The sequence below is a fragment of the Dromiciops gliroides genome, chromosome 5, assembly GCF_019393635.1.
Source record: "Dromiciops gliroides isolate mDroGli1 chromosome 5, mDroGli1.pri, whole genome shotgun sequence".
Classification (NCBI taxonomy): Eukaryota; Metazoa; Chordata; class Mammalia; order Microbiotheria; family Microbiotheriidae; genus Dromiciops; species Dromiciops gliroides.
Window position 1 is genome coordinate 226813842 of NC_057865.1, and position 27483 is coordinate 226841324.

General features: G+C 41.3%; 1 protein-coding gene and 1 long non-coding RNA gene across 3 annotated transcripts; one reads left to right on the forward strand and one right to left on the reverse strand.

Moving 5' to 3' along the window:
- Positions 1-1737: 1737 nt before the first annotated feature.
- Positions 1738-6526, forward strand: LOC122728188. Of its 2 annotated transcripts, none has more exons than XR_006353247.1 (4): positions 1738-1860; positions 4216-4316; positions 4815-4977; positions 6392-6526. It is a non-coding gene; the product is annotated as an uncharacterized LOC122728188 (long non-coding RNA). The 2 variants fall into 2 exon arrangements; XR_006353248.1 differs by lacking the exon at positions 1738-1860 and adding an exon at positions 3554-3667.
- AVIL (advillin) lies at positions 1738-27213 on the reverse strand. The gene is made up of 20 exons (XM_043966453.1): positions 27080-27213; positions 24122-24222; positions 22288-22362; positions 19996-20192; positions 19529-19637; positions 18913-19023; positions 17110-17312; positions 16534-16612; positions 16333-16431; positions 15233-15386; positions 15022-15122; positions 14385-14522; positions 14134-14292; positions 6499-6678; positions 5112-5257; positions 4826-4970; positions 3992-4180; positions 3574-3642; positions 2411-2536; positions 1738-1866 (listed from the first exon to the last, which is right to left on the reverse strand). Exons 2-20 carry the CDS (start codon positions 24185-24187, stop codon positions 1753-1755), a joined length of 2460 nt encoding a protein of 819 aa, XP_043822388.1. The 5' UTR covers positions 24188-24222; positions 27080-27213; the 3' UTR covers positions 1738-1752.
- Between the last annotated feature and the right edge of the window lie 270 nt (positions 27214-27483).

Consider the following 27483-nt stretch of genomic DNA (forward strand, 5'->3'; position numbering starts at 1 on the left):
GGATATAGAGACAAAAAAAAAAAAGAAACTATCTCTGTCTTAAGAGAGCTTTTGTGGGGCCTTTTTGGTGGGTAGGGGAGGTCGTATAGGGTATACTATGGGCCAGGCTGACCAGAGCTATGGTGAATACACACAAAATAGCATCAAAACCATACTAACAGCTAGGTCCTGGAAGAACCTGGGAAAGGCTTCTTGTAGTAGGTGGTACCCTGAGTCAAGCCTCGGCGGAATCTAGGGATTCTAAGTGGCAGAGGTGGGGATGGAATACATCCTAGTACTTTTTCTTCTCTACATATCAATTCAGAACAACTAAAAAGACTTCTGTGAACTACTGTGGAGTGAAGTAAGCAGAACAAGAGGACAATTTGTACAATGATTATAATATTGTAAAGGGAAACAACTTTGAAAATCTGTGAAAAGACAGAGATGGGAGATAGTGTGTCAAATGAGGAGAACAGCTAGCAGACCAGTTTAGTTTAATGGAATGTAGTGTTCCTGGAGTAGGACTATGAAATAAATTTGGAAAGGTGGGTGGGAGCCTGATGGGATCTTCAACAGCAGGCTGACTTTTTGTATTTTATCCTAGAGGTGATAGGAGATTTGAGTAGAGGTGTAATATGATTAGATAGGTGTTTTGGGAAAAGGAATTTGGCAGACATGTGGGAGGATAATTTTGCTATCTTTGTTTATAATTTGCATCAATCTCTAAGGTTACAGATATAGGTATTTATAGAAGTTAGGTCTTCAGAAACAAATGAAAATTAATTTGTGTTATATTTCTCACTCCTTTCCATCTGAAGCTGATTCAGAATACCAAGTTCGCTGGAAAATGTGGCTCATTTATAGCATCTTTCGAGGATAGTCTCCTTTGGCTCATGTGCATATGGACATTGGACTTGTTACTGAAATAAACACCAAATGGCTTCTTTCTTGCTTGAATCTTTTGGTGTGACCAAGACATTTGTTTCTTAGCGATTGGGCAAACTTCGTTCTATTACAATAGATACTTCTCCATTCTCATTCTCAGCCCCCAAACTTCCCAGTGCAAAAACATTCCACAGATGTGAACTATATTCTGTATTTGTTGTATGAGCAAATGAAAATGTTGATATCATTCTGTCATCTTACAGAGGGACCTTAATTTGAAAAGATGTCTGAGACCTACCAGGAGGTTTATGGAAATTGCTTACAGATTTCAGTGACTTGTGAATTGTCTTTTTTTTTTTGCATTACTGATCTTGATATCTAAACCCTATGTCTGAACATCAAAATTAAACAATTGCCCTCATAATATTTTTTTTTAATTTTTTTTTTTTTTAGTGAGGCAATTGGGGTTAAGTGACTTGCCCAGGATCACACAGCTAGTAAGTGTTAAGTGTCTGAGGCCGGATTTGAACCCAGGTACTCCTGACTCCAGGGCTGGTGCTCTATCCACTGCGCCACCTAGCTGCCCCATAATATTTTTTTTAGAATTGAAAAGTTTGATGTGTGAACTACATAATTTAATGTGGTTTTTGTTTTTCTGCTCTTGTTTCTCTAAATTCATGCAGATCATGGAAATTAGAATGGATAGTTATTATACATATTTAAACAGCTAAATAATGGCAAAGATATTCATTCTAGGTAACATGCTACCCTTTGCAAAACTCTTGCTTCTCTAAGTAGCCAAGTACATTGTGCTAGACAGATAAGTTATTTTCTCATAATTGGCACTATCTATTCTCTAGTAAAATAGGCATTTGCTTCCATTCTTTAAAAAAGCCCCTTTTCTTTCTTCAGGTTGAGCTGTTTCCAGCCAGGCAAAGAAGCAAATTTCTCTCTTGTGATGCCAAATACAGCAACAAAGTCTTCATCAGAGAGGTAATTCTAGGAGAGAGAAAACAGAACATTTCTGACCAGAGACTCTGGAAGATCAGTAACACGTTGGTGTGGAAGGAAAGGATTTTGTGAATAAAGGATCTCCTTTATAAGTGCTAGAGGGAGAAAGATGGCAATCTGTCCCCTTGAGCTTAGGGGGAAAAAAATCTAGACTTTTTTTTTTATCTCTTTGGTGTAAGTGGTTAGTAATCCTGAGTCAGATTTTTGGCCTGAAAAAGCAGGCATAGTGTCTAGTGTTGTCTCATTGTCTGAGCAAAACAGGGAGTCCTGTGCCAGGTAGACCATAAAATGGGTTATGAATGATATATGAGTCACAAACATTGGACAGAATGGAGAACTCAGTTCTAATACTTATGTATCCAGTTTAATTTGAATCCCCCAGCTCTTTTAAAGAGGTTGATTACAAGATTATATGCATTATGGGAATTCACGTTCAGAGGTTCTTCCCAGTTAAAGGTGTCCAATAGGAAGAACCAGACTATGGAGAGTAGGACTTTTTTTCTACCTAAAAGGAAATCCTATAGTCACTGACCTCCTTTTTGGCAGGGTCTACATCCATAGGCAGCTCATGTTGCTGATTTTTCAGCAACACTTCTATAGGGTAGTATTTTTGTTCGCTGCCACCAGCATTCAGGAAGAGGGAAGCACCATTCATGTCCTAGAAAGAGAGATTTGCATGTGTTTATAGTAAATAATTGTCCAGAGCAGTCAACTTCTCAGTTGCTCTAACAACCATGCTCTCTTGTTAACTCCTTACTTGGAAGATCACATTGTTTGCTAAGAGTTTTTCAGGAGGGCAGGGATTTAAAATCTCTGAATACTGGTATTACTTCATTTGCTGTGGCACTTTCACTCATGTACTTCATGAGCACTACTCAGAGCATGCTATGTGTAACTGTTACAGTATACTTTTCATGGTCAGGAGATTATGCCTGAAGGCCATTGCCTCAGTGGCAGTGTTTGTCCATGCTTGTTGTGAAGCAGAGTGCTACACAGTTTGAATAATTTTCAAATAGTGTCTGGTAACATGAATTTGAAAACTGGAGAGGGTAAAAGAGAGTGGGGAAGACTATTTGCTTCTGAAAATACATAACCTGACAGTTAAAATATTAGTGGCAAATCATTCCACCTGGCTGGATCTCTTTCCTCCCTTTTTTTTTTTTTTTAAGTGAGGCAATTGGGGTTAAGTGACTTGCCCAGGGTCACACAGCTAGTAAGTGTTAAGTGTCTGAGGGCATATTTGAACTCAGGTACTCCTGACTCCAGGGCCGGTGTTCTATCTACTGCGCCACCTAGCTGCCCCTCTTTCCTCCTTTTAAAGGGATATAAGTAACTTAGGGTGTTAGTTGGATTATAGGTAGGGGACCCAGTGGATAGAACACTAGACCTGGAGTCAAGAAGGCCTGAGTTCATATCTAGCCTCAACACTTACTAGCTGTTACCCTGGGCAAGTCACTTAGCCTTGTCAGCCTCAGTTTCCTCTGCAAAAAAGGAATAATAGTAGCATGTGTCTCCCAGGGTTGTTGTGAAGGTAAAATATTTGCAGAAGCCTCTTGTAAACCTTAAAGTGCTATGTAATTGCTGGTTATTAACGGAAAAAAAAACTAACAAAAATGCTTTTTCTTTTAGAAATGGGCTGGCCTCGACTGGCTTTGATATTTTCCCTTTATGATATCTTTGAGAAGTAGAACTCACCGCAGTGATTCTCATAATTGCAGCAGTGTCTCCCAGCTCTTCCTTTAACTGTTCATATGATTTGCCTTCCTGTGGGAATATAGAAAAACACAGGGTGAGGAATTGTAAGGAATGGTCGTTTGTCACCCAGAACACATTCTTTCAAAGATAGCACGTGGGTCAGAGGAGGAGAATCCTTATTTTCATCTACTTGCAGGGACAGATTTTGCATAACTTGATTTCCATTTCGTTAGTATAAAAATATCATTGATCATACAGAAATTAGTTGTTTTGTAAGTAACTTATATACATATACAGAGCCTGTTCCGGCGGCATACTGGTTATTATGGTGGATAAGGAGTGGGATATAAGCCGATTGCTATATCCTCCCAATAGACACCCGGTAGCTCTCTTGTTCATTTGCTCCTTTGGCCCTTACACTCCAGATATGAGGGTCCCAGGCCAAGAACCAGCCTGTAAAGATGGGTGGCTCAAACCCCTGCTTGATGATCAGGATAGGTGTGTCAGTCTCCCGGCCACTGGGGTGAGTGTGTAGATACTCCTGGGCTGAAGTGAGGGCTCCCTCTTTTTCTGTGGCATTAGCTTCAGCACCAATCCATAAGAATACCTGTTGTGTTAAAGAGTTAATATTTTATGTTTTAGATGGTGGCATATATGGTGACTTGCCTTGAAATCAGGATGACCTGCTTCTGACATTTTGACCAGTGACCCTAGAAAAATCACTGAACCTCTTGGTATCTCAGGTAACTTTCTAAGACTAAGTTACAGACAGTTGCCTATTTGTATTACTGGAGGAAATCTCCACATAAGAGTTCCCTTCATAAATGGAATTCACAGGTCTGGACCAATATATATTAAAATTATATAATATAATATAGATTGATAACTGGATGGTCTCTTAGAGGTCATGAAGTCCAGAACCCTCATTTTACACATAAGGCAGTTAACTTGGATCCTCTTTTGCCAAATCCATAACTCTTTCCATTGTCTTATACTACCTCTTAAATCTATATATTACATAGGCCTCCTTCTGGGAGTTCGTATCCTCAGGAAGCCTTTCCTAGTGTGAATTTCCAGGCATCTTACTACTTCTCTCTCTCACCTTAGAAAAATACAAAAAGGGCAGCTTATCCCACTGACTATGACAATTGATCCATTGTCCTCGAATGTGGTTCATTCCTGACTTTTGGGCAAACTAGCTAAAGTGCATGAATCTTTGTCATCTGTTCTGGTTCCTATAGATGGTGCTTACCTGGTCCCAGGTATCCAGGAGCATGACATCACTTGGGTTCAGATCATCCTGTGTGAAATCTGTGATCTCAGTAACAATGAAACGACCAGTCTTATTGGAACACTCAAAGAGACGGGGTTGGACATCAAGGATTTCCTGCTGGAGTCTGCAAGGTACAGTCTCTTATGTGAAAACATACTTACTTGAAAACTAATTTTAGAGCCGTATGGGACTTAAAATTTCATATAATCTTAATATGGTAAGGTGTTTGTTAGTCCTGCATGTTTAGTATAGGAGTCACATTCACCTTTTGTCATTGGCATAAGGGACTTTCCCTCCTAGTGAGTCCCAAAATGCTGCTGGCTCCTGACCTTCAGCCACGGTGTCCTCAGTGCCATCACAAAGCATTCCAGCTAATTCCTTTGCCATTTCCCGCTCATCACCACTGGAACCCTGGGGTTAGAATGAAAATAGGAAAGCCTTAGCCTCCCATGGGCTGCCTGTAGAACAAGAAACTTTTGGGACTTCACATAAAGTCAGTATCAAGCCACAACCACCAGTAATTATGAACGTGATTATTTTTATTTGTAGTGCTTTGATCGAGGGAGAAGTGAATATGGAGGCTGTCCTGTTTGTTCTAGTTAGGGAAAGGCAGGAATACAGACAGTTCTTGTTTTGCATAAATTCAAATTACTGAAATGATACTTTATTCTGAAAGAAATACACATTCTAAAAAACAACCTATGTTAACTTACGGAATTCAGTAGTGTGCTCTCTCTGCTCCAGTCACTCAGCTTGGTACTCTTTGGCCTTTCCACCACTGCCCACCACTGCCCCCCCCCCCCCAATAAAAACTCTGTCCAAGTAAAAAACAGATGCTCAGAGAGACCACCAACTGTGTCTGTGGCAGGACTGTGGGCTTGACTTGAGACCTTTGCCCTGCTCTGCCCACCTGTGTGTGTGTCTGGCCCCCCCATGTCTGTCTTCCATCTGTCTTTGTGGGGGTACCGCATGTCTGTCCCTGGCTGCTACATGCTCCTTTTGCTCTCCATTCTCTGGCCCTGGCCTCCCATGTAACCTTGAATCATGTGCTGGCCCATTCCCTCTATGGGTGCACAGCCCCGTTCCTGTCTCTCTCCCTTCTCCACATACTCCAGCAAATTTACACTACATTAAAAATAGCTTTATGTAGAGGTCTGTGGAATGGTCCACTTATGTAAAGCAAGAATTATCTGTAATAGCAAGATCCTTTCATTTACAGAATAGAGTGGCATGTGCTGTTTTCTTCAGTTTGGTTTTAGTAGCCATTATCATAGTTCTATTTTAAAGTCATTTTTTAATGCTTTTGAAAAATGAGCATGCGAATTTGAATTGGGGAATGGAGACGATTAGTTTACAATTTTAGCTGTAGAGTACAAATAATTACTAAACTGTCACTGTAACTGAGATGGCAAGTTCTTCAAGTCCAGCTTGCATCCTAATAAGGATCACAGAATAGAGTTTGGTCTGCCCTGGTGTTTCCTTTGGCCTTATGGTGTGAGGTTCTGGTGAAAATTAATTATATGAAATGTTTATGTTTTGTTTTAGGATCCCCTGGGGAAGATGTCTCTTTACTCATTTTCCATCCTTTCCTTGAGTTCCTTTGACTTCGCTGTTGGGAAGGGGAAAAGAGAAAGAATGCCATACTGTTTTACCTTTCCATACCAGAGGTAGTGCTCATTTTGTGTTCGCAGCAGAAAGACATCATTGGAATTCAGGGAAGAGGCAAATGCTGGTACCTCCACAGCTTTGGTGTTGGATTTGTCATTACCTTGGATCTGGAAGAGTCTCACAGGAGGGTCAGGCTCAGCACTTGCCTTCCTAGATGTTCCACCCTATGGAGAAAAAAAAACACTTTGAGCCTGTCAGTTCACAGTATACCTCTAGGTATGCAACAGAGAAAAAAATAGCTCGCATTAAGAGGAACATAGGAAACCAACTGCATATCAGAGAGACAGCCATGGATTTAGAATACCTAAAGTTCATTGACTAGAACTATTGAGTTCCTTAATCATTAAGTTTTTATTGAACACCTGTCATGTGTCTAGCTCTTTGAGGTACTCTTGGGGATACAAAATAATAATTTTATGTGTATGTGTGTTGTTATATGATTTCCATTCAATACTTTCTGAGGTATCATAAATATTCCCAATTTTATAAAAGGAAAATGAAGCTTAGAGAGCTTAACTGATTTCTGTGGGGTTACACAGCTTAAAAATTTCAGGATTGGGAGTCAAATTCATGTATCTCACCATCCTAAAGCCAATACTCTTTTCTGCTGTGCTGCCTGTTTAAATATATTCAGGGGCAGCTAGATGGTGCAGTGGATAGAGCACCGGCCCTGGATTCAGGAGTACCTCAGTTTAAATCCGGCCTCAGACACTTAACACTTAGCTGTGTGACCCTGGGCAAGTCACTTAACCCCAATTGCCTTACTAAATAAATAAATAAATATATTCAGAAAGAGTTCTAGGAAAATGGTAGAATGAAAGGTTGCTCTATCAGATAGAAAAGTGACAAATACACCAAATTAAATAAAAGAACAACCAAAAAAGAGAAGAAAGGGGAAACATCATCTTAGGACAAATCTCACCAAAAGGAGTAAAGAATAAACACCAGTACAATGAAAATGTATTATGAAATAAAAGTATGGCTAAATCTCCAAAAAGAAAGAATGTGACCGTAACAGTAATATCCACACCTTTAGAAGAGGGAGTAGACATCTAACAGAAACCTTCAGAAAGGTCTAGAATCATAATGAGATATAAGGAAAGAACTGGCATTTATAAAATTAGACCATTGGAGAGAGAATTTAAGTTATGAACACAAGAACTGAACATAGAAAAGATCATTGAGAATTTCAGTGAGGCAGAGGATTTCCAATGAGCAGAGTGGATCCAAAAAACCCCCCCAAAACATGCAGTAATGGAGAAAAAAAACCCAGCAAAATTTAGAAATAGCAAAATTGGCAGAAGATTTCAGAGCTCTATAAATCAAAATAATAAATCTAGAAGACAGAATTTGGTGAGGTAGTCTGAGAATTACTGGTCACTATGAAGAAACATTCTGAATACCATATTGAAGGAAATAATTAAAGAACATTGCTTGGAACATTTGATTGAAATCAAAAGGCAGAGTGTAAATTGATAGAATCCACAGATCACTTATAGGGAGGAACCCCAAGTTTAACTCACCTAGAAATGTAGTTGCCAAGTTCTAGAGCTTCAGTGTCAAAGAGAATCTTGCAAATTGCCTGGAGGAAGCAGTTCACATATCAAAAAGCACTGATTTGAGTTGTGCAAAACCACTCATTGACAGTGAGAAATCGAAGAAGAGGCTGGAACTGAATATGCTGAAAAAAAGGAAATTGGCCTCCAAACCCTAGATTCCCTGTACTAAAAAATTGAGGCTATGCTAGCATTGGAAAAGACTGCTTCAGTGAAGTCTGAAAATGTATTTCCTGGTGAGAGCTTAAAGTAGATAGGGCCTTTGACATATCATTTGAGTAAGCAGCTGAAGTTTTAATAGGATGATTTAGTGTTGAATACAAGTAATCAGTAAAGAATGAGAATCTTTACCGGCTGTAAGGAGGTGGCTTCTAAGTCACACTTAGTATAAGGGTCACTGAAAATAATGGCTGGGGAAAGAATCTTTTGAAGTGGGGATGGACAGAACAAGATTATTTAAAGGACAAAAGGGAAGGTAGAGAAATTATATTTTTTAAAACTGGATACAATTAGAGAAGATTAAATAGAAGTAGGAAGTAGAAGAGAGAGTAATTCTTAACATACCTGGGAAAGGATTTTTTTTTTAATTAGAGAATAATTTTCATATAATAGTTCTTGCTTTACATAAATTTACATTATGCAAATTTGACTTTACATAAAGAATTCAGAAAGAAATGCACATTCCAAAAAACCCCCCCACCTATGTTAACTTTATGGTACAGTACTGTGTTCCTTGAACTCTGTGCCACCTCCCTCCCTCTGTGAGCATATATATGCATATATATATATATATATATATATAGTCAGTCCCCTTTCTGCCTGCCTTCCTCCTCTATGTCTGTGAGCAAATTCACATTGTATAAAAATTGCTTTACATAAAGGTCTGTGGAATGGTTCACTTAAGTAAAACAAGAACTGTCTGTAGAATAATATAGAATTATTACTAAGGCTTAGATAAGCTTTACTATGTTTAGTTGCAACTTGGTGGGGGAGTGGTAACAGTGGATGAGTAAGGAGAGGAGACTTGATTATTAAACAAAACAGGTAGTATGGCACTATGTATCCATTAAAAAAAAAATTGGGGTGGAAAATAATACCAAAGGATCTAATTGAAGGAAAAATGATCTTAACAACAGTACCCTTAAATGTTAATGGGCTGAATAGACCAATAAAAAGGAAACTAGGGAGCAGCTAGGTGGCGCAGTGGATAGAGCACCAGTCTTGGATTCAGAAGGACCCGAGTTCAAATCCTGCCTCAGACACTTGACAGCTGTGTGACCCTGGGCAAGTCACTTAACCCCAATTGCCTTACCAAAAACAAAAAAAAACAGTTGCTGACTAGATTAGAAAATAAAATTGATAACTTGATGCTTACAATAAAAACATTTAAAATCTAGAGATTTATGTAGACTCAAAGCAAAGGATTAGAATAAAATCTGTTATTCTTTAGATGAATTTTTAAAAAGCACCATTTGCAGTTATGATTTTGGATAAGTAATATAAAACATACAATTTAGAGACCCAGAAATTAAGCTAAACGATTAAAAGCATTCTAGATAATGAAAAAATGTCAACATTAACTATATGCACTGAATATAGCAACTGGATTCTTAAAGCAAAAGCTAACAAATAATAAAATATCTAAAAATAAGATACTAATTTTAGAAAGCAGTAATTTTCTCTGAAAGAGCTTGAACAATTCAACAGAGAAAAGAAATCGTACGGTTGGACAAAATGTCAGGAAAACTAGATTTGTTAAACATATATGTGTATGTATATATATAAACATACATTCATAAATACACCTATAAGAGTTTTGAATGGAATTCAATTCACATTTCTTGGGTTCCTATAGTTTTTTTTTTCCTTTGGTTCCTATAGTATTTACACAAAAATTAGTCCTATCCTAGGGCACAAAGAACTTACAAATGCAGACAAAGGGCCAGAATATTATATACATTGGTTACAGAGCCTTACAAAAGAACTAAAATATGCATATCAAAATGGTATCCTAAATAATGAGTGGGTCAAAGATCAAATCATAGGAACAATAAAAATATTCATATGTTAAATAGAGGAGTTTCTTTTTGGTCCTTGAAGTAATAGGAAGCCACCAGAGTATGGTGGGTGCTTGGAGGTTTGACAATCAGAAAATCACTTTGGTAGTTGTGTATGGGATAAATTAGAGTGAGGAAGACTTGAGGCTGGGAACCTAATTAGAGCTGCTTTTTGCAGTAGTCCAGGAAAGATTTTGAAAATTACATCTTGAATTTATAATATTTTTTAAAAATAAAAGTAAGCTATACACAAAAGAGATCGACAGTTTCATACATCAGTCTCATTTTCTGTTATGTATGTGGAAATACTAATTTTATTTGGTGTGTTAAGTTCAGAATAAAAATTTTTAAATAATCCAGGCAAGAGGAAATGAGAGCCAAAATTAAGGTGATGAGTAAGTAGAGAGGACAGGGTTCTATGAAAGAGATATTCTGGACATAGGACAAGATTTGACAACCACTGAATATCAAATTACCAAGGGGATACTTTCAGAAACAGACAAAATAATAAGATATATATGGAAGAATAAAAGGTCAAACTATCTGGTAACAAATAAAATCAAGTTAATTAGTGGGATAGTTTAGATAAGCAAGTCAGAAATTAGTGCAGTAATATAGTCTTTATAAACTGATGAACACAATATGGGGAAAATAACTTCAGCAAGGATTGCTGGGAAAGCTGGATAGCAATTTGATAAGAAATAGGTTTAGACTAGAATCCTACAATAGACACAACTGTAAGTTCCAAATGGATATGTGAGCTATATATTTGAAAATCCATTAAAAAAAGAATGGATTGGGGGAAGGTAGATGGCACAGTGGATAAAGCACCGGCCCTGGATTCAGGAGGATCTGAGTTCAAATCCAGCCTCAGACACGACAGATACTAGCTGTGTGACCCTGGGCAAGTCACTTAACCTTCATTGTCCCACCCCCCAAAAAAATAAAAATGGAAAGTTAGATTGTTCGCAACTATGGATAAAGGATGACATCACATGATTTTGTAAAGGACAAAATAGACTACTTTGGCGATGTAAACAAAAGCTTTTACACCAATAAAAGAATAAGATTTTTTTTTTTACTCAACCAGTGATTTCCTTGTTGAAAGGAATTCTGGGTGACAAAAATCCCTCTGGGGGACAAAAGCCCCTTACAACTGAGGCACACAGTATGTACTGGAGATAGGATTTCAACCCAGGTCTTTCTAACTAACCACTGTGTTGTCACAACTCAAAAGAAAAAATGCAGACTGGGAACAAGTCTTAGCACAAGACATCTTTTAGAAAAGTCATATCTAAAACCTATTGGTAATCTGTAAGATTGAACCATTCCCCCAAAAGATCAAGAAATATGGACAGAATTTTTGTTTTGCGGGGCAGTGAGGGTTAAGTGACTTGCCCAGGGTCACACAGCTAACATAAGCATCAAGTGTGAGGGTGGATTTGAACTGAGGTTCTCCTGAATCCAGGGTCAGTGCTTTATCCACTGTGCCATCTAGCTGCCCCAACAGAATTTTTAAAAGAAGAAACTATCACCACCCATTTAAAAAAGTGCTCAAAAACATTAATAATAAGAAATCTATAACAATTATTCATATCGGCAAAGGTGAAATAATTCAATGTTGGAAATGCAGGAAAAGTGATCCCACTATTGTTTGTACCCATAGGAAAGTAACTGACAATGAGGAAAAAACCTATATATATGAAAATATATCAGCATTATTAGTAATAGCAAAATGTTGTAAACAGATGTGTGGACCCTAACGCTTGGGAAGTGGCTAAAAAAGCATATGAATTTCATAGAATATTACTGTGCCATAAAGAATAACTGATAAGTTAAACAAATGTGAGAAGACTACTATAGAGTGATGGCAAAATGGTCAGTCACATACCAAAAAACCCCCAAACCATACAAAATACAGCAATGTAAATGAAGACAACTTTAAATGGCAAGAAAACTCAGATGAAAAAATGCACAATACAGTATCATCAACATTATGTGTTAATCAACTGACAAACTTGATTCTTTTCAGCAATACAATGGTACAAGATAGTTCCAATGGACTCATCATGAAAAATACTCTCCAAATCCAGAAAAAAAAAAAAAGAACTGTGGAATATGGATGCACATATTCCTCACCTTTCTTTTGTTTTTGGTGCTGTTTTTCTTTTTTGAAGTTTTTCCTTTTTGCTCTGATTCTTCTTTCACAGCATGACTAATGCAGAAATATGTTTAATGTACATATATGACCTATATCAGATTACTTGCTGTCTTAGGGAGGGGGGAGGGAGGGAAAATATTTGGAACTAGAAATTTTATAAAAACAAATGTTGAAAACTATCTTTATATGTAACTAGAAAATAATAAAATACTTTTATAAAAAATTGCACAATAATGGTATTAATGTAGCACCTTCATTTCTTTTAACAAGGAAACCTGCAGTGTAAGGTTGCACATACTCTTAGCTATGATCAATTTTATGGAGTTTTACTTATCTTTTTTTTGGTGCAGGGCAATGAGGATTAAGTGACTTGCCCAGGGTCACACAGCTGGTAAGTGTCAAGTGTCTGAGGTCAAATTTGAACTCAGGTCCTCCTTCAGGCTGTGATAGGAGGGGGTCCATGAAGACCTTGCAAGAACCTGACAGCTCCTTAGTAATATTCCTAGGGGCAGCTAGGTGGCGCAGTGGATAGAGCACCGGTCCTGGAGTCAGGAGTACCCGAGTTCAAATCCAGCCTCAGACACCTGACACTTACTAGTGTGACCCTGGGCAAGTCACTTAACCCCAATTGCCTCACTAAAAAACAAAAAAAAGTAATATTCCCTTTCCTGCCCAACCCAGTCCTAGTTTGAATGTGTGCACGCTAGTGATGTTGTGCCAGGGATTGGCAGCCTGCCACTGTTTGGAGATGCTGATGGCTTTCCCAGCTTGGGCAAGGGAGGAACATAGTTCTTAGTGTTCTTCCCTGGTGGCTGCTGCTTCCTCTTCTCTGTTTCCTTGGTTGTATCCAGTCAAACCTCATGGCCTTCCATGAAATGCATCAAGTCAAAGGAACTATTGTTTTCAGCATTGACTGACTGTTCTATCCACTGACCTATCGGCCCTCAAAACAGACTCCAGCAGTTGGTACCATGAGTGAGGTTTCTTCTCATCAGATCAAGTGTTGGCCCTTTGCCAAGTAGGGTCAATGGACTCGGTCTCTCCTTTCTCTATCATTAGACATGTCTTTTTTTCTCTCTCTCTCTCTCCCCTCTTCCTCCACTTCTTTTTATGTTCCTTTTCCCTTCCTCTACTCCCCTTCCTGTACTTGAGAGACCTTTGTCTCATCTCCAGTCTTTTTCACACCAATAACAATCAGAGCTAACATTTATATGGTGCTTACCATGCTTTACACTTAGCTCATTTGATCCACCTAGAAGTACTTTCCAGCGCTGAGGCCCAGCTGATTGGCGTGTTCTTCCCAGAACCTCCCATTTTAGGAGTCATTTCAGACTCTTCGTGACCCCCCCCCTGAGGTGGAGTGGTTTGCCATTTTCTTCTCTAGCTCATTTTACCCGAGGAATTTGGTAGGCAGGAGGGAAAGTATTCCAAGAGGTGAGTATAAGCCCAGAACATGACGGAGGGTGGGTGGAGGGGGAGTGAGGATGTGAGAGGAGACCAGTCTGAGGATCGGGAACTGTATGTGGGCAACGGTGTGAAACAAGTTTGGAAAAATAGGATGGGCCTGATTGGGTTGGGTCTCCAAAGCCACGCAGAGGAGTTGAATTTTGAAGCTGTTGTAGGCTCCTCAGTAACGCAGTGATGTGAGGTGGGTGAGTGCCAGCACGTTAGGAAGATTTATCTGGTGAGGGTGTGCAAAGTGGACTGACAAGCCTGTTTCTTCTTTCCATGGTGTCCAGTGACTAATAATTCTTACATCTCATTCATAGAAATTCTAGTTTCAGTTTGAGCATACCAACTCAGGGTAATTTTTCTTAGGGAGAGGAGGGGAAAAGGAGACCTCACCTCAAAAATGACGAGCTTTCCTTTGAAGATGGCCATAAAGTGGCGTGGTTCTTTCCCCATGCTGACCAACACCTGCACTGGAGTGCCCCCGAACTGTCTGTCTAGCTCCACAGCTTGGTAAGCTGAAGCTGCCAGCTCATCCTTGGAAGCATGTCGACCCTACCCCAGAGAGAAGAGAGATGTCTGCTGCTTGTCCAGATCAGAAGACAGCAGGTGGCACGCCTGCATTCTAGACTGTCTTTTAGACTCACCTGCCAGATGTACAGGATGTAACGGGGCTTGTTGTTCACTTCATATGTATAGAGAACCAGGTAGCAGTCTCCCCCATAGAAGAAGCCATACCACTGACGCTCAACTGGGACGAGTTCCAGATTTTCAATTCTCCAGACCTAGACAAAGGAGTGAGATGGACAAGTCACACAGCAATTGCGTTGTTAGATATGGAGCCAGCTGGGTAAATTAGTGCAGCCTGAAGGAAATTAGGTCACAGTGAAAAGAGATCCAGGCAGAGGGGCAGTTGTGAACACAATGACCATTCAAAATACATCCAGCATCCTCTCTTAGATAGGTGTTTTGGACCATCAGGTGCATCAGATCACAGCGTTAGAGCTTTTACCAGCTGGTAGATTATTTGGATCATTTTGCAAGAGAGAATGCTGACAACACATTTGGGTGGCCTACCTCTCATTACCCTGAGGAATTGTGGGAGGGAACCCCTACCTTGTAGACTTTGCTGTTTCTTGAAAGTTACACCTAAGATACCAGAGTTGAAAATAGGGAATTGATGTGGGCAAGTGGGAGGACTAGAAGTACAACCCACACTCCACTTTTAAATGTACTGGTGAGTACACATGCTCCCTTCCTTCAGTTTTGAGTTGCTTGTCTTACCTCAGCCTTTCCATTCCCATCATCAACCATCCTTTCTTGGGCCGCTACATCAGGCTTTGTGTGAAGCAGAGTCACGTTAAACTTATCCTGAATGATGTTGGCTGTAGAAAAGATTTGAGGAAAAGTGAAATAAGTGAGACACTCAATTATGAACACAGTGCTGCCCTTGGCAAGTACCTGTCACTGCTAAGACTTGGGGAGGTAATCTCACCAATTTTATTCATGCTGAAGGCTTTTCCTAAGCCTAAGGTCTGGTCCTTCACTATCCACTTCTGGAACAACTGCTTGAACATAGCAGACTCAGCTCCATCATTGATAGTCTCCACATTTGTGCTGCTTGGATAACCCTTCATCTTAATGAAGCCCTATAGCCCCAAGAAAAATAGATTTGTCATTACTGGATTTGTTGGCTTGCTTGGTGACTCACCCCTTTGGTTCCAGCTGCTAAGACAGCTCTCTTCCCGAAGTTAGACTCATGCTGACTCACTTTTTTTAAAAATAAAATTTTATTGATACCTTTAGTTTTAACATAGGCTAAATTTCCCCCTATATGGTTCCTCTTCCCTCTCCCTAGCCATCCTTTTTAAAATAATTTTGCTGATTCACTTCTAACTGGAGACTGAATTGCCTACCCTCAGGATGTATTCAGAGAACATTTTGGCATCTTTCCATTACACTGTCACAATATTTTTTTGTGCTTATGGTGAGCAAACTCCTTTACCCCATGTCTCATCAGCATTTATGTAATTTACTGACTTTGTACTCTGTCAGTTTGCGCATTTATTACTTTGTGTTTCTCAAAAGGTGCATTTATTTGTGTCATTTCTCCTCAAAGCATAATGTCCTTGGGGTCTCGGACAATATCCTTGATAATTTTCTCTCTCTCTCCCTTTGTCCTGACGTTCATCCCATAGTGCATAGGATGATTCTCTACACACAGTTGGCAATATCATTTACTCACTCTCATTTCCCTATTAGAATGTAAGCTTTTTGAGGGCAAGACCTTTTTTTATTTTGGTTTGGTATCTCCAGCACCTAGCATAGTGCCTGGTACATAGTAGGAGCTTAATTAAAATGCTTGTTGATTGATTGATAGGATTGTAATATCATTGATCTAAAGCTGGAAGGGACCTGAGAGGTCATGCAGTCCAAGCTTATCATTTTTACAGATAAAGAAGCAGGTCCAGATAGGTTGACTTGCTTAGGGTTACAAGTTAAGTGTCTGAGGAACCCAATATGTCTGACTGCAGATCCAGCCTTTGCTCCACTACACAAAATCATCTGGCCATTTTGTACATTAATTGCACCTACCAGAGCTTTGGACATAGCAGTCTGCTTCTCAATCTTGGTGGCTCCCCTTCCTTTCCAGACATATATCTTGCTTCTGCCATGGTCCAGGATGTAGCAATCCTGAAACATTTAGATAGGTAAATGACATCACCACTAGTTGATACAGTAAGGGAGCCTTACTCTTAGGCTATTGCAACCTGAATCTACCCGTGCTATACTTACATCATGATTCAGTAAATCTTGGACTAAGGGCCTTGTGGACACTTCTGTGACTGTCAGCTGCCCACCCGAGTCAGAGACACTAGAGAAGGGGGAAACATGGGTTGAGTTGGGTTATCTTTCCTCAGAAGAATCTCAGTGCCAGCATGTTGCTTTTCTGTCTTTCCTTTGGTGGACAATTTCTTTGTAGGATTTGGGTCATTGCTCCCAGCGATATGGAAGTGTGTGTTTTGTGGAAGGCTAACTTTTTTTGAATGTTCCCTTTATTCTGAGGATTCTACACTTTTCTCCCCCAGATCTCGTCCCTTCCAGAGCTCCAGGGACATGGTGCTGTAGTAGAGATGCTATCACCTTTCCAACTCAATGAGCAGGAAGCACAGTATGCTAGAGCACAAACATAAGAGGTAAGATGCTTGGGTGGAGGGACTTTGGTACTTACGTTTATTATAGATAGTAGGATTGAAGAGGGAGCAGAAGAAAGCTATCTATCTCAGAACCCAATATGGAGATAATCCAAGGTGTCTAGATTCATGAGGGGACCCCTCAGTCTCCAGTAAGAAGTAGGGAATAGCCACTTACTGATACAATGTGATGTTTGATTTCTGCTCTTGATCTAAGAGCTCATCAGAGGTTGCAGGCTTGATCCGGGAGCGTTCACCTAATGTGTCCTGAAGCACCTTAAGCAGGTTTGAACTGGCTGCCTCATTGTCTCCCTCAATGACACCGATCTCAGCACGACCCCCACGCTCTCGGTCTCGAATATCCTTTGCTAGGAGCATTGCCTGCCATAAGGGAGTCCAGGGAGAAATTCAGTGTGCCTTCCTCCCTACCAGTCTCTTGAGGACTGGTGAAGAAGCAAGCTTCTGATCCAGGAGATAGGAATGTTTAATATCTTTTGTGTGTGTGTGTGTGTGTGTGAGGCAATTGGAGTTAAGGGACTTGCCCAGGGTCACACAGCTAGTAAGTGTCAAGTGTCTGAAGCTGGATTTGAACTCAGGTCCTCCTGAATCCAGGGCCAGTGCTCTACCCACTGCGCCACCTAGCTGCCCCTGGAATGTTTAGTATCTTAAAGGTCTTGGGAATGACTCATTAATTCCTTGGGCCAGAAGGAATGTCCTTCCATTAACTCATCTTCTCAAAAAAAATGTACCCTCCAAATTAACCTCTTTCTGTTGTGAGTACCATCATCTTCCTAGTGACTCAAATGTGAAATCTTAGTCATTTGTGACTTTTCCTTTTGTATCCAGTCAATTTGGGGTTGTGTTTGTTTGTTTGTTTGTTTGTTTGTTTTTTGGTCACTTCTGCCTTCATAAAATCTACCTTCTTCTCTCCTTTCACACATTCACCACCCTAATTCAGGTACTCATCACCTCTTTCCTGGACTACTGTGACAACTTCCTAATTAGGCTTTCTGCTTCCAGTATCCTCTCTAATCCACCCTCCATAGAATGGTTAAGTTAATCTTCCCAGGTCTGACCATGTTATTTCCCTGCTCAAAGCCTTCACTGCCTTCCTTGTGTCCCTAGCATAAAATACAAATCCACAATCTGGTTCCCACCTACCTTTTCAGCCATGTTACACATTACTCCTTCATGAACTTTACATGTCAGCCAGACTGGACTATTAGCTATCCACGGAACCTGACATTCCACCTCTCACCTGTATCCTTTTCACAGAGAAAAGCCACATGCCTAGAATGAACTCACTCCTCATCTCTGTCTCCACTCATATACTACCTCCTCAGTGGAAACCTCTCCCATTCCTCCCAATTCACAGTGCCCTATCTATAGCTCAGTTTTCTTTGCATACATTTTTTTTTTTTTTTGGCGGGGCAGTGAGGGTTAAGTGACTTGCCCAGGGCTACACAACTAGTAAATGTCAAGTGTCTGAGGTTGGATTTGAACTAGGTCCTCCTGAATCCAGGGCCAGTGCTTTATCTATTATGCCACCTAGCTGTCCCCACTTTCCATACATCTTAGAACGTATATCCCCTCCAGTTAAACTCCTTTCATTCAGGACTCTTGTCTTTGCCTGTGTAGTTCCAGTGCCTAGCACAGTGACTTTCACATGTTAGGAAATCATTGTCTCGATTCAGACCCTACCAAAAAAAGTAAGGGTCCAGTTTTGTTTTTTTTGTTTGTTTTTTGGGGTTTTTTTGCGGGGCAATTGGGGTTAAGTGACTTGCCCAGGGTCACACAGCTAGTAAGGGTCCAGTTTTAATCTTAGGGAAGACTGACTGGCATGTAGAAATAATAATGATGAATAACAGCAATAATAATAATAACACTAGTATTACTAGTATTATTACTGAGAAATTTGGAAACATGTCTGAAAGACACTAAGCCACACCCTGGACAAGAGACTTGGAGCCAGAAATGTTACCTTCAGCCGTTCTCCAGTGTTGCTCTCTGGGCCATTCCACTGGATGATGACTCTTCCAAGGTCCAGCAGGAAGACATCTCCCAGGTTAAAACTGTCCCAGCTCAGGTCTACCTACAGGTTAGAGAGAAATACTGCTCAGGAGTGTCTTATAGCTTGTGTTAAACCATTGTGAACAGATCTCACCTTCCTTTGAATAAGCAGACGGGATGGGAGGCAGTCAGTTTAGACTAGAGGTTCTTAACCTTTTTGTGTCCTGGATCTCTGGTGGTTTGGTGGAGCCTATGGACCCCCTTCTCTAAAATTATGTTTTTAAACTCATAAAATACAAAGGATGGCAAAGGAAACCAATTCTATTGAAACACAGCAAAAATTTTTTAAAGAATAATTTTGTTGTATGAGAAGAATGGCAAGTTGTACACAGTAGATTTACAGTTTCATGTGTAATCATCTCTTTTGTTGTACTATATTATGGAAATGCATTTTATTCCATAAATTAAAATTTAAATATATAAAAAAAATAAAAAACAAAATGAGTTTACAGATCCCAGTGTAAGAACTCCTGGCTAGGTGATACCATCAACCCCCTCAGGGGAGTTTAACATTCTTGAAAATTTACCTCAGTAGCAGTTATGTGCCTTTTCCCTTTTACATGCAGTAGACGCTTCACATCGTAGGTGTTGGTCTCCACGTGCTTCATCCCAGAGGCCACACCTCCCTTCTTGTAGCTGAGAGAGAGGACAAAGGGATCTTTCCTACGGTTTTCATGCCAGGGCTCCTTCAAGGCTCCCCTGACATCACTGCCCTACCAGGACAAGAACGCCCTTCCCACTGACACTTATGGCCCACCTTTTATTCAGTCCATCAGTACTTAAAACCAACCTTTTCCTCAGTTGTCATTGCTGTAATAGATACCCTAGAAGCTTTATCAGTTGAGGAAAGGAAGCAACTGTTGTGAGTTCTTTACTCTCTTTCCTTTGGCTTCCATTATGTTGTTTCCATCATGGCCCCGTGCTTTGCTCATACTAAATGTCCAGTTAGGGAGAGGGTGAGTCCAAGAACAGTCCAGCTCAGATTTCTACTCACATGATCCCCTGTTTGAAGTAGCCTCGGAAAGTCTCTGATTCATGATGTTGTACCTCCCGGTGTTGCACTGGGCTACCACCCAGATAGTCGTCGAGCTGAGTGGTGTAGATGGCAGCACAGCTCTGCTCATCTTGGGAAGAGTCCTTTCCAATCCAGTAGTGTATATCCTGGCACAAGAGACTTCCAGATCTCCGGGTCTGAAGTTTGCCCAGAGAGATGGTGGAATTAGAGAATGGCTCATTTTTCTGCTCAGACAGAACTGTGGCATTTGGGGGATGGTGGGAGTGGGGAGGAACTGCATTACTGTCCCTGACTAGGGTCAATTGATCCCAGTAGAAATCTATAACATCTAGCCCAAATCTATTCCCACATTTGGAAGATGTGAGACATTTTGCTGTCCCTCAAGACAAGCGAGACAATGAACAAGGAGCAGCCCTAAGAACAGATGCTCCTTCAGAATGTTAACAGCTCCCCCATTTTATTCAAGTGTTTCTTTTGTTTTTGTTTTGGGGCAGGGCAATGAGAGTTAAGTGACTTGCCCAGGGTCACACAGCTAGTAAGTATCAAGTGTTTGAGGCCAGATTTGAACTCGGTTCTTCCTGAATTAAGAGCTGGTGCTTGATCCATTGCACCACCTAGCAGCCCCTCAAGTGCAAGACACTGTGCTAGGCACTGAGGATACATCGAGTAATTCTGGTTCTCTAGGAGTTTATATTATGACTTGAGATTATGCTCCCAAATCCCACTCCTCCATCATGGCACCATGCTCAGTACTTAAATACACAATTTGTACCGTCAACTTGCACCTATCTATGTTGCTTTGTCCTTGTGCTTCAGGTAACTTCATGGTCACATACACGGCAGATTAAGCTTAAAACTGTACTAGGACTTTTGTCCTGTCATTTTTTAAACTAATGTCACTTTGAAGCTAGGGCCTGGACCTCGGATATCTTTTGTATCCCTATCAGGTATCTGGGGAAGGACCATGTGTACAGCGGTCTTCTGGATCATTGTTGCCTGACATCACATAGAGGGACCTTTCTTGGGCTAATGAGATGAATTCTCCACTCTGGCCCTGCCATTCCTTACCCTTTGAATTGAATGATGAAAGGTCAGTTTTGAGGATAGACCTTGAACTTCTAAACTCTCAGAGCTCTTGAGGGATAGATCATTGTCTCCTTTGCTGACCTCCTCCATTCTTGACTGTAGGGATCACCTCTGGCCCTGACTGCTCCCCGGAGCTTCAGTGCTGCATTTCTAACTCCCAGCTGGACATTGCTAACTGGTTGTCCTACCTGAGCCTGAAACAGAGTTCATCTCCCAAGCCTCCTCTTTCCTACTCCAAACCTGCCCCTCCCAACTTCCTCTTCTTTTTTATTGGCTCCAACACATGCCCATTCTTTCAATTCAGGATGGATAATTTAGAGTTAGTTTTCATTTTTCCTTGCCTGCTCTGTAGCTCTTTCCCTTCTACACTGGATCAGTTGGTAACTTTTACCCATTTTCTACAACCTTTGTCCTTCTTTCTACTCCTACTGATACCATTCTAGTTCAGGACCTCATTAACTCCTTGGAGGGCTATTGTAACAACTCCATAACTGATTTTCCTGCCTTTAGGCACTCCTCACTAATCCATTTTCTTACACGACTGTTAAAGTGAGATTCTACATGCAATAAGGAAGTTTGGCCTTCCTCTACTCGAAGCCCTTTGGTATCTCCTCATTGTTTAGCCACAAGAACATAAACCCCTTAGCAGGGTATGCACGTGCTTACATAGTCTGTCTCCAAATTCCCTTTTCTGCCCATTTCCGTTCTGTAGTCTGCGTTCTAGCCCAATTTGCCCATTTAGCATTCTCTGATCTTATCCTGCCCATTTTTGCCGTGTCTTTGCTCATGTTGGCTTCCATGCATGGAACGGTCTCTGTCTGTTGAATTCCTTCCTTTCCTTCAAGGTTCCAAGATACTTTCTTTATAAAGCCCTCTCTACCCCCCCCCCCCCCCCCCCCCCGGCCTGTTAGGTGATTTCATCCTTCTTGAATCTCCCTTGTGCTCTCTCTTATGAATTTAGCATATTTTGCCTTGCGTTATTGTTGCTTGTGTATTTCTTTTACAAGATCTTTGAGGATAGGAACTGTATTATCTTTGATCTTTGTAAACCCAGAACATTTCAAAATGCCTTTGTATGTAGATGCCATTACCCTCCATCACCAGCAGGTGTCTCCATGGCTCTTGAGAATAGATGACCATGGGGAGAGACTGAGGCTAGGGAATTAGGGACTAGGGTCTGCTCACCGAGAGAACCACGTAACAGTCTCCCTCATAGAAATTGCCATGAAGGCTCAGCGGCACCAGCACTAGCTCCATTTTCTGGAAGGACAAAGAGTGAGTGAGGGACACATGCCAGTCTACATTCCTTCTATCCAGTGCTTATTCTTCCACCATTGCTTTTCCCAACCCAAGAAATACCCAAAACAATGGTGAGGGGTATGAACCTGGCCAATTCCTCCTCTAGTCCGGGGTAACACTCCACCCCAGCCCAGTCAGGGAGCACAACAAATGGATTGTTTTGATCCAGACCTAGGATTTCAATGGTAAAGGGAAGTGATAGGGAAATGAGAGTGAAGTAATTTATCCATCTTAATTTCCCCAGTGCAGGGGCTGAGGAAAGACTTGAATGCTGATCTTCCCGACTTCAAGGCTGATTCTCTATTCAATAGGTCACACTGACTCTCGACAAATAAGTAGGTAATAATAATAATCCTGATCTCATTGCAGTAGTGTGGCCAGTCACTTATACCTGGGAAGCACAGCCCTAAAGCCAGTCCCTGATGCTGAGACTTGTCAGGAGAGATTTCTTGTTGTCCAGAGAAAGAGAGGAGCCAGGTAGCAATTCTACCATACAGGTGCAGCTCCCTTATGTTGCTACTGCACCAGGATGACTAGGGAGTCCCTGGCCAACCTTAAGGTAAGAGATTATCACTTGGGGATAGCACTTCAAGTTTTGCCCATTGGGAACTAGCTGATTTTGCTAAAAGAGGACAACTATGTTTTGCCTGACTTCACGTGTGTGATTGATATATTGCTAGCCTTCTCAATGGGTGGGGAAATGGCAGGTGACTGAGAATTTGGAACTCAAAGTTAAAGGGGACAGCTACAGGCTAACCCCAAAGCCCTGTCAGGTGATGATCCCTAGGCTTTGTGACTAATTTTCTCTCATTGAGATAGAAAGGAAGTAGAATGATAACTGATCCCAAAATCTGGGGCAAATTCAGTCGGTGGGAATATGCTATGTGCCTCTATGGGGGTTGTAAGAAAGGCAAGCAGACCCTGACCATTGGTGTAGTTATGTGAAAGGAATCCTCTTCTACTCCTCTGACCACAGCTGCTATTGACCCAGCTCCCTTGCCTGCTGCCAGGGCTACCTTCCAACCCCCAGTGGTAAGGGTTGAAAGCAGAATTGTAAGGAGCAAGGTAGGGAGGATGGCAATCTCTGGTCTGCTTGGGAGAGGAAATGGAGGGTTCCCTTTTGCTTCCCCAGATGTTAACACTTGAACTTAAAGCCCCACATTCATTATGGCTCTGGGGGCTAGGCGTTCTTTTACAGAATGTCTCCTGAGGGGAGGACCTTAGCTCTGGAAACAAAGCAGTACCCTGATCCCTCAGAGAGGAAGTGGGGCACTCTTTCAATTACTGAAGGAAGCCTACTATGAAAATTTGCTATTACTATGACAAAGTGAGTGTGAAGAGCCTCCAAGCCTTAGGGACCTTCATTAGAAATACATTTTCCAAGTTGAGTGTAGAATAAAGATCATCTTACTAAGTTGCTGGTGTTCAGCGTATGAAAGATGCCTTTATCTACTTCCCTGAGCTGCCTAGGCAGTTAGGGGTAGCCAAGTACATTCATTCACTTTACTCCTGTCTTTTACTATCCTTCCAAACAGGAGTTAAGAAGTCAAGAAGCTTTTCAAAGTAGACCAAAGTTTCTGTCTGGAGTCAGCATTCAAGAGAGTCTAGTGAGGGTTCAAAGCCACAGGCAGGTCGTGGAAGATGCACCTTGGCTTGTGGGAATTGGCATGTAAGATGGAGGCTGAGCATTTCTGTCTTTGACTACGGGGGCCCAGCTTACCTCTATTCTCCAAGTGATCACTCCTGGGTCATTGCCCACTGCCCTGAAGGCTCCACTCAGAGACATGGTGTTTGTCTTCTCAGGACTAAACTAAAATGTAACTGAGGAAAAGGCAAAATGAAGCATCCTACATTTGTTTATGCAGTACTGTTTTTCTGAAACACTCTTGGTAGCTTCCCAACCACATAGTTTATCCTTCCATACCCTTGTGGGACATCCCTTTTATTATCCCCATTTTACAGATGAGGAAACTGAGGCTCAAGAAATTAAATGAATGGATCATGGTCACATAGCTCCCAAGTGTCTGAGATGGGATTTGAACAGAGTTCTCTTTGGACTAGAAGTCGGTGACTCTTTCTGGTGAAGTGACTTGTCCAGAGTCTCACAGTGAGTTAGTTACAAATCTAAGTTGAACTCAGGAATCTTGACTTCCATTTCTGTGCTTTTTCTTACCTCCTTTCCCTTTAAACTTTTGCCTGAATTCAGTGGGGGCACCAAAAAAGATTTCAGATGCTTTCCAGAACTTCAGTTCAAAACAGTTCTTTTATCCTTCTCTCCATACCAGGCCCTGAATCTGCTTGTCTCCCTGTTAAGAATTCTTGTCAGTGGGGCAGCTAGGTGGCACAGTGGATAGAGCACCAGCCCTGGACTCAGGAGGACCTGAGTTCAAATCTGACCTCAGACACTTGACACTTACTAGCTGTGTGACCCTGGGCAAGTCACTTAACCCCAATTGCCTCACACAGAAAAAAAAAATCTTGTCAGTGGGGTACAGTGGAAGAGTACAGCCCCCAAGAAGTCAGGAAACCCCTGCTTCCTCTGGTGGCAGTGAGGCTGAGAGTCAGTCTGTGAATCTGGCTTTCAGCAGAACAAAGATGATAATAATACTTGTACTTCCTATGTTATGAGTTGGTTGTGAAGAGAGCACTTTGTAAACTGTACAATGCTGTGTAAATAAATGGTAGCTATTGTTATTTCTCTGGCTCTTCCTTTCACTGCTTGTTTTTAAAAAACAAACAAAAGCTATGTATGCATGCTTGAGTCAAAGGCATGATTCCCTGGTGCCCCATGAATGAAAAGGGAACAGAACAGCAGGCCCCAGGTGCAAGGAGTAGTCAAGCATGGGGTGTGTTCAGCCCTATCCACCTGGGGGATCCGGATGAGGTGCTCAGAATTTGGGGATCTTTTCCTAGTCTCTTTTTTTTGGGGGAAGGACTGGCTCCAGCCAGCTCTTTGAAAGGAATATCCCTGTATGAAGGGAAGCCCCTATAGGCCACCGAGCATCTTTGTTATATGCATTTGTTTATTTTATCAAGCACCTGTATCTAATCTTGTATTTTAAAAAAAGTAATCTAAAGACATGGATTTGGCATTTAGACTTACAACTGAATAGATGTTATAGTTGTCAGAAATAAGAGAAAATTCCTTTTCACCTACAAACAGTAAAGAAATAGGATGATGTAATTTATAAATAGATGCAGACATTCGCTAAAGGAAGAGCAACCCTACATGGCTCATTCTAGGATGTTGCAGTTGGTGATGGGAAGGGCATTTGGACCTTCTTTATCATTCATCTGTGAAGTCAGATCTGGAGAACAAGCATCATTCAGGGAAAGCCTTGGAGAAATAGCAAACCCTCCCAAAAGAGAACTCTGTTCTCTGCTTTTGTTTTGGGTCAGAGGATGGATGGTGATGAAAAGCAGGCAGAAGCACAGCAGTCACTGGGTCACTTGCCCTGCCCCCCATACCCTCTATCTAGTGGGCATGGGGCATTTCCTTTCCCCTTTAGTGCCCTGCCTCTCAGACAGAGATTTAAAGAGTGGGGAGCCAGACAAGGAAGGGAAGCGCAGAAGAGGCTTACTCCTTCTCATCCCCAACCTTTCCAGCTCCACAAGGACCAGGACCAATTCATAAGCAAACTAAAAATGAAACAAAAGCAACTTATTCAACTGGGAGTTGGTCCTGTCGGTCCCTTTCAGATGGCAAAGGTAAAACTCAGTCCTGAGGTCGGCTGGTGGCCCCAGAGAAGGCACACGCCCCTTCTATGAAGGAACCTGGGGAAGGGGTTTGAAAAACGATCGGCCCCCAAACTAAGCACTTCTGGCTTCTGGCCCGGGTCACTAAAGGCAGATCACAGTATAGCCCACCTCGGGGAGGGGCACCCAGGCCAAAAAACCTGTAGCTATTTGACATACAGAAACGTCACCTTTATAAAAGCAAAACTAACTCGAATTGCTTAATTAGGAATGTAGATTTCTGAGGCCAAAGCAGAAGTTTTTAAAAGGAGTATTTTCAAATTCCTGGTTTATTCCTTTTGGCCACAAGCTATTGTAGCTACTACTATTGCTAATCCCTCTGACTCCTCCCTAACTCTCCTCCACCCATTTGCAAGGAAGGACTTGAAGATGAAACTGCATCCAAAATACAATTCAACTTAAAATACAGAATTGTTGAAAAGCCCATGATTTCTGCCTGCTCCACCCAACCCCACAACTGTGCACCTTCCTAACTCGTTTAGTACATACGTAATTGTTTTCTAATTTAATTTAATTTTGTTTTGAACAATTTGCAGTACTTCTTGTGATAAAGCAGACACCCTGGGGATGGCAAGTGCAGCACTGGAAATTACTGCCTTAAACTGGAGGGATACCTTGTACCTCAAGATGGATTACGGGTGTTCAAAACCTCCCTCCTTCCCAGTACTTCAGCCAGCCCATCTTTCTCCAACAGAGAGAGAGCTAGAGGATCCAAGGAATCCTCTCAATTCTGCCCAGCCTCGCCCAAACTTGCCCCACACTCAGTGACCCGGTTCATTCTTTACCCTTTTTTTTAAAAAAAAAAAAAAAAGCTTTTAAAACCTAAAGCCAAGAAAGGTAATTTGAATCTTCCAGGATTTGTCCAGGATTGTTTCCCCAGACTTCTAGGCTGATATTCACGCATAAACCAAACCAGCCTTACCTGGTATTTTCCCCTGAGGACTAGGCTCCTCAGTCTCCGGTGAAGAAGAGGCAGGTAGCTAGTAATGAGCAAACTCACCCACAGCCTCAGAACAGGAAGGGTACCAGCTCCTTGCTCTTTGCCCAGGATGGCTGAGCTGACAATGGGTCATATTTGCTTATGTTTGCACCTTAACCGCATTTTCTCAGTCCTGGCCAATCACAACCAAGCTGGCCCCTGGCTGGACCTAGGAAGAGGAGGCTTTATGTGCGCCTATTCAAAATAGCAAAAACCAGGAGACTTTTAAAGGCCTCTTTTCTCTTTTAACTCTGTTTCCACACCCTATTCTAATTGATTTTTCTAAAGTGCGCAGCCCATCAATAATGCAGGAAGTGGGGTGGGGTAGAAGAGTAGATATGAAATTA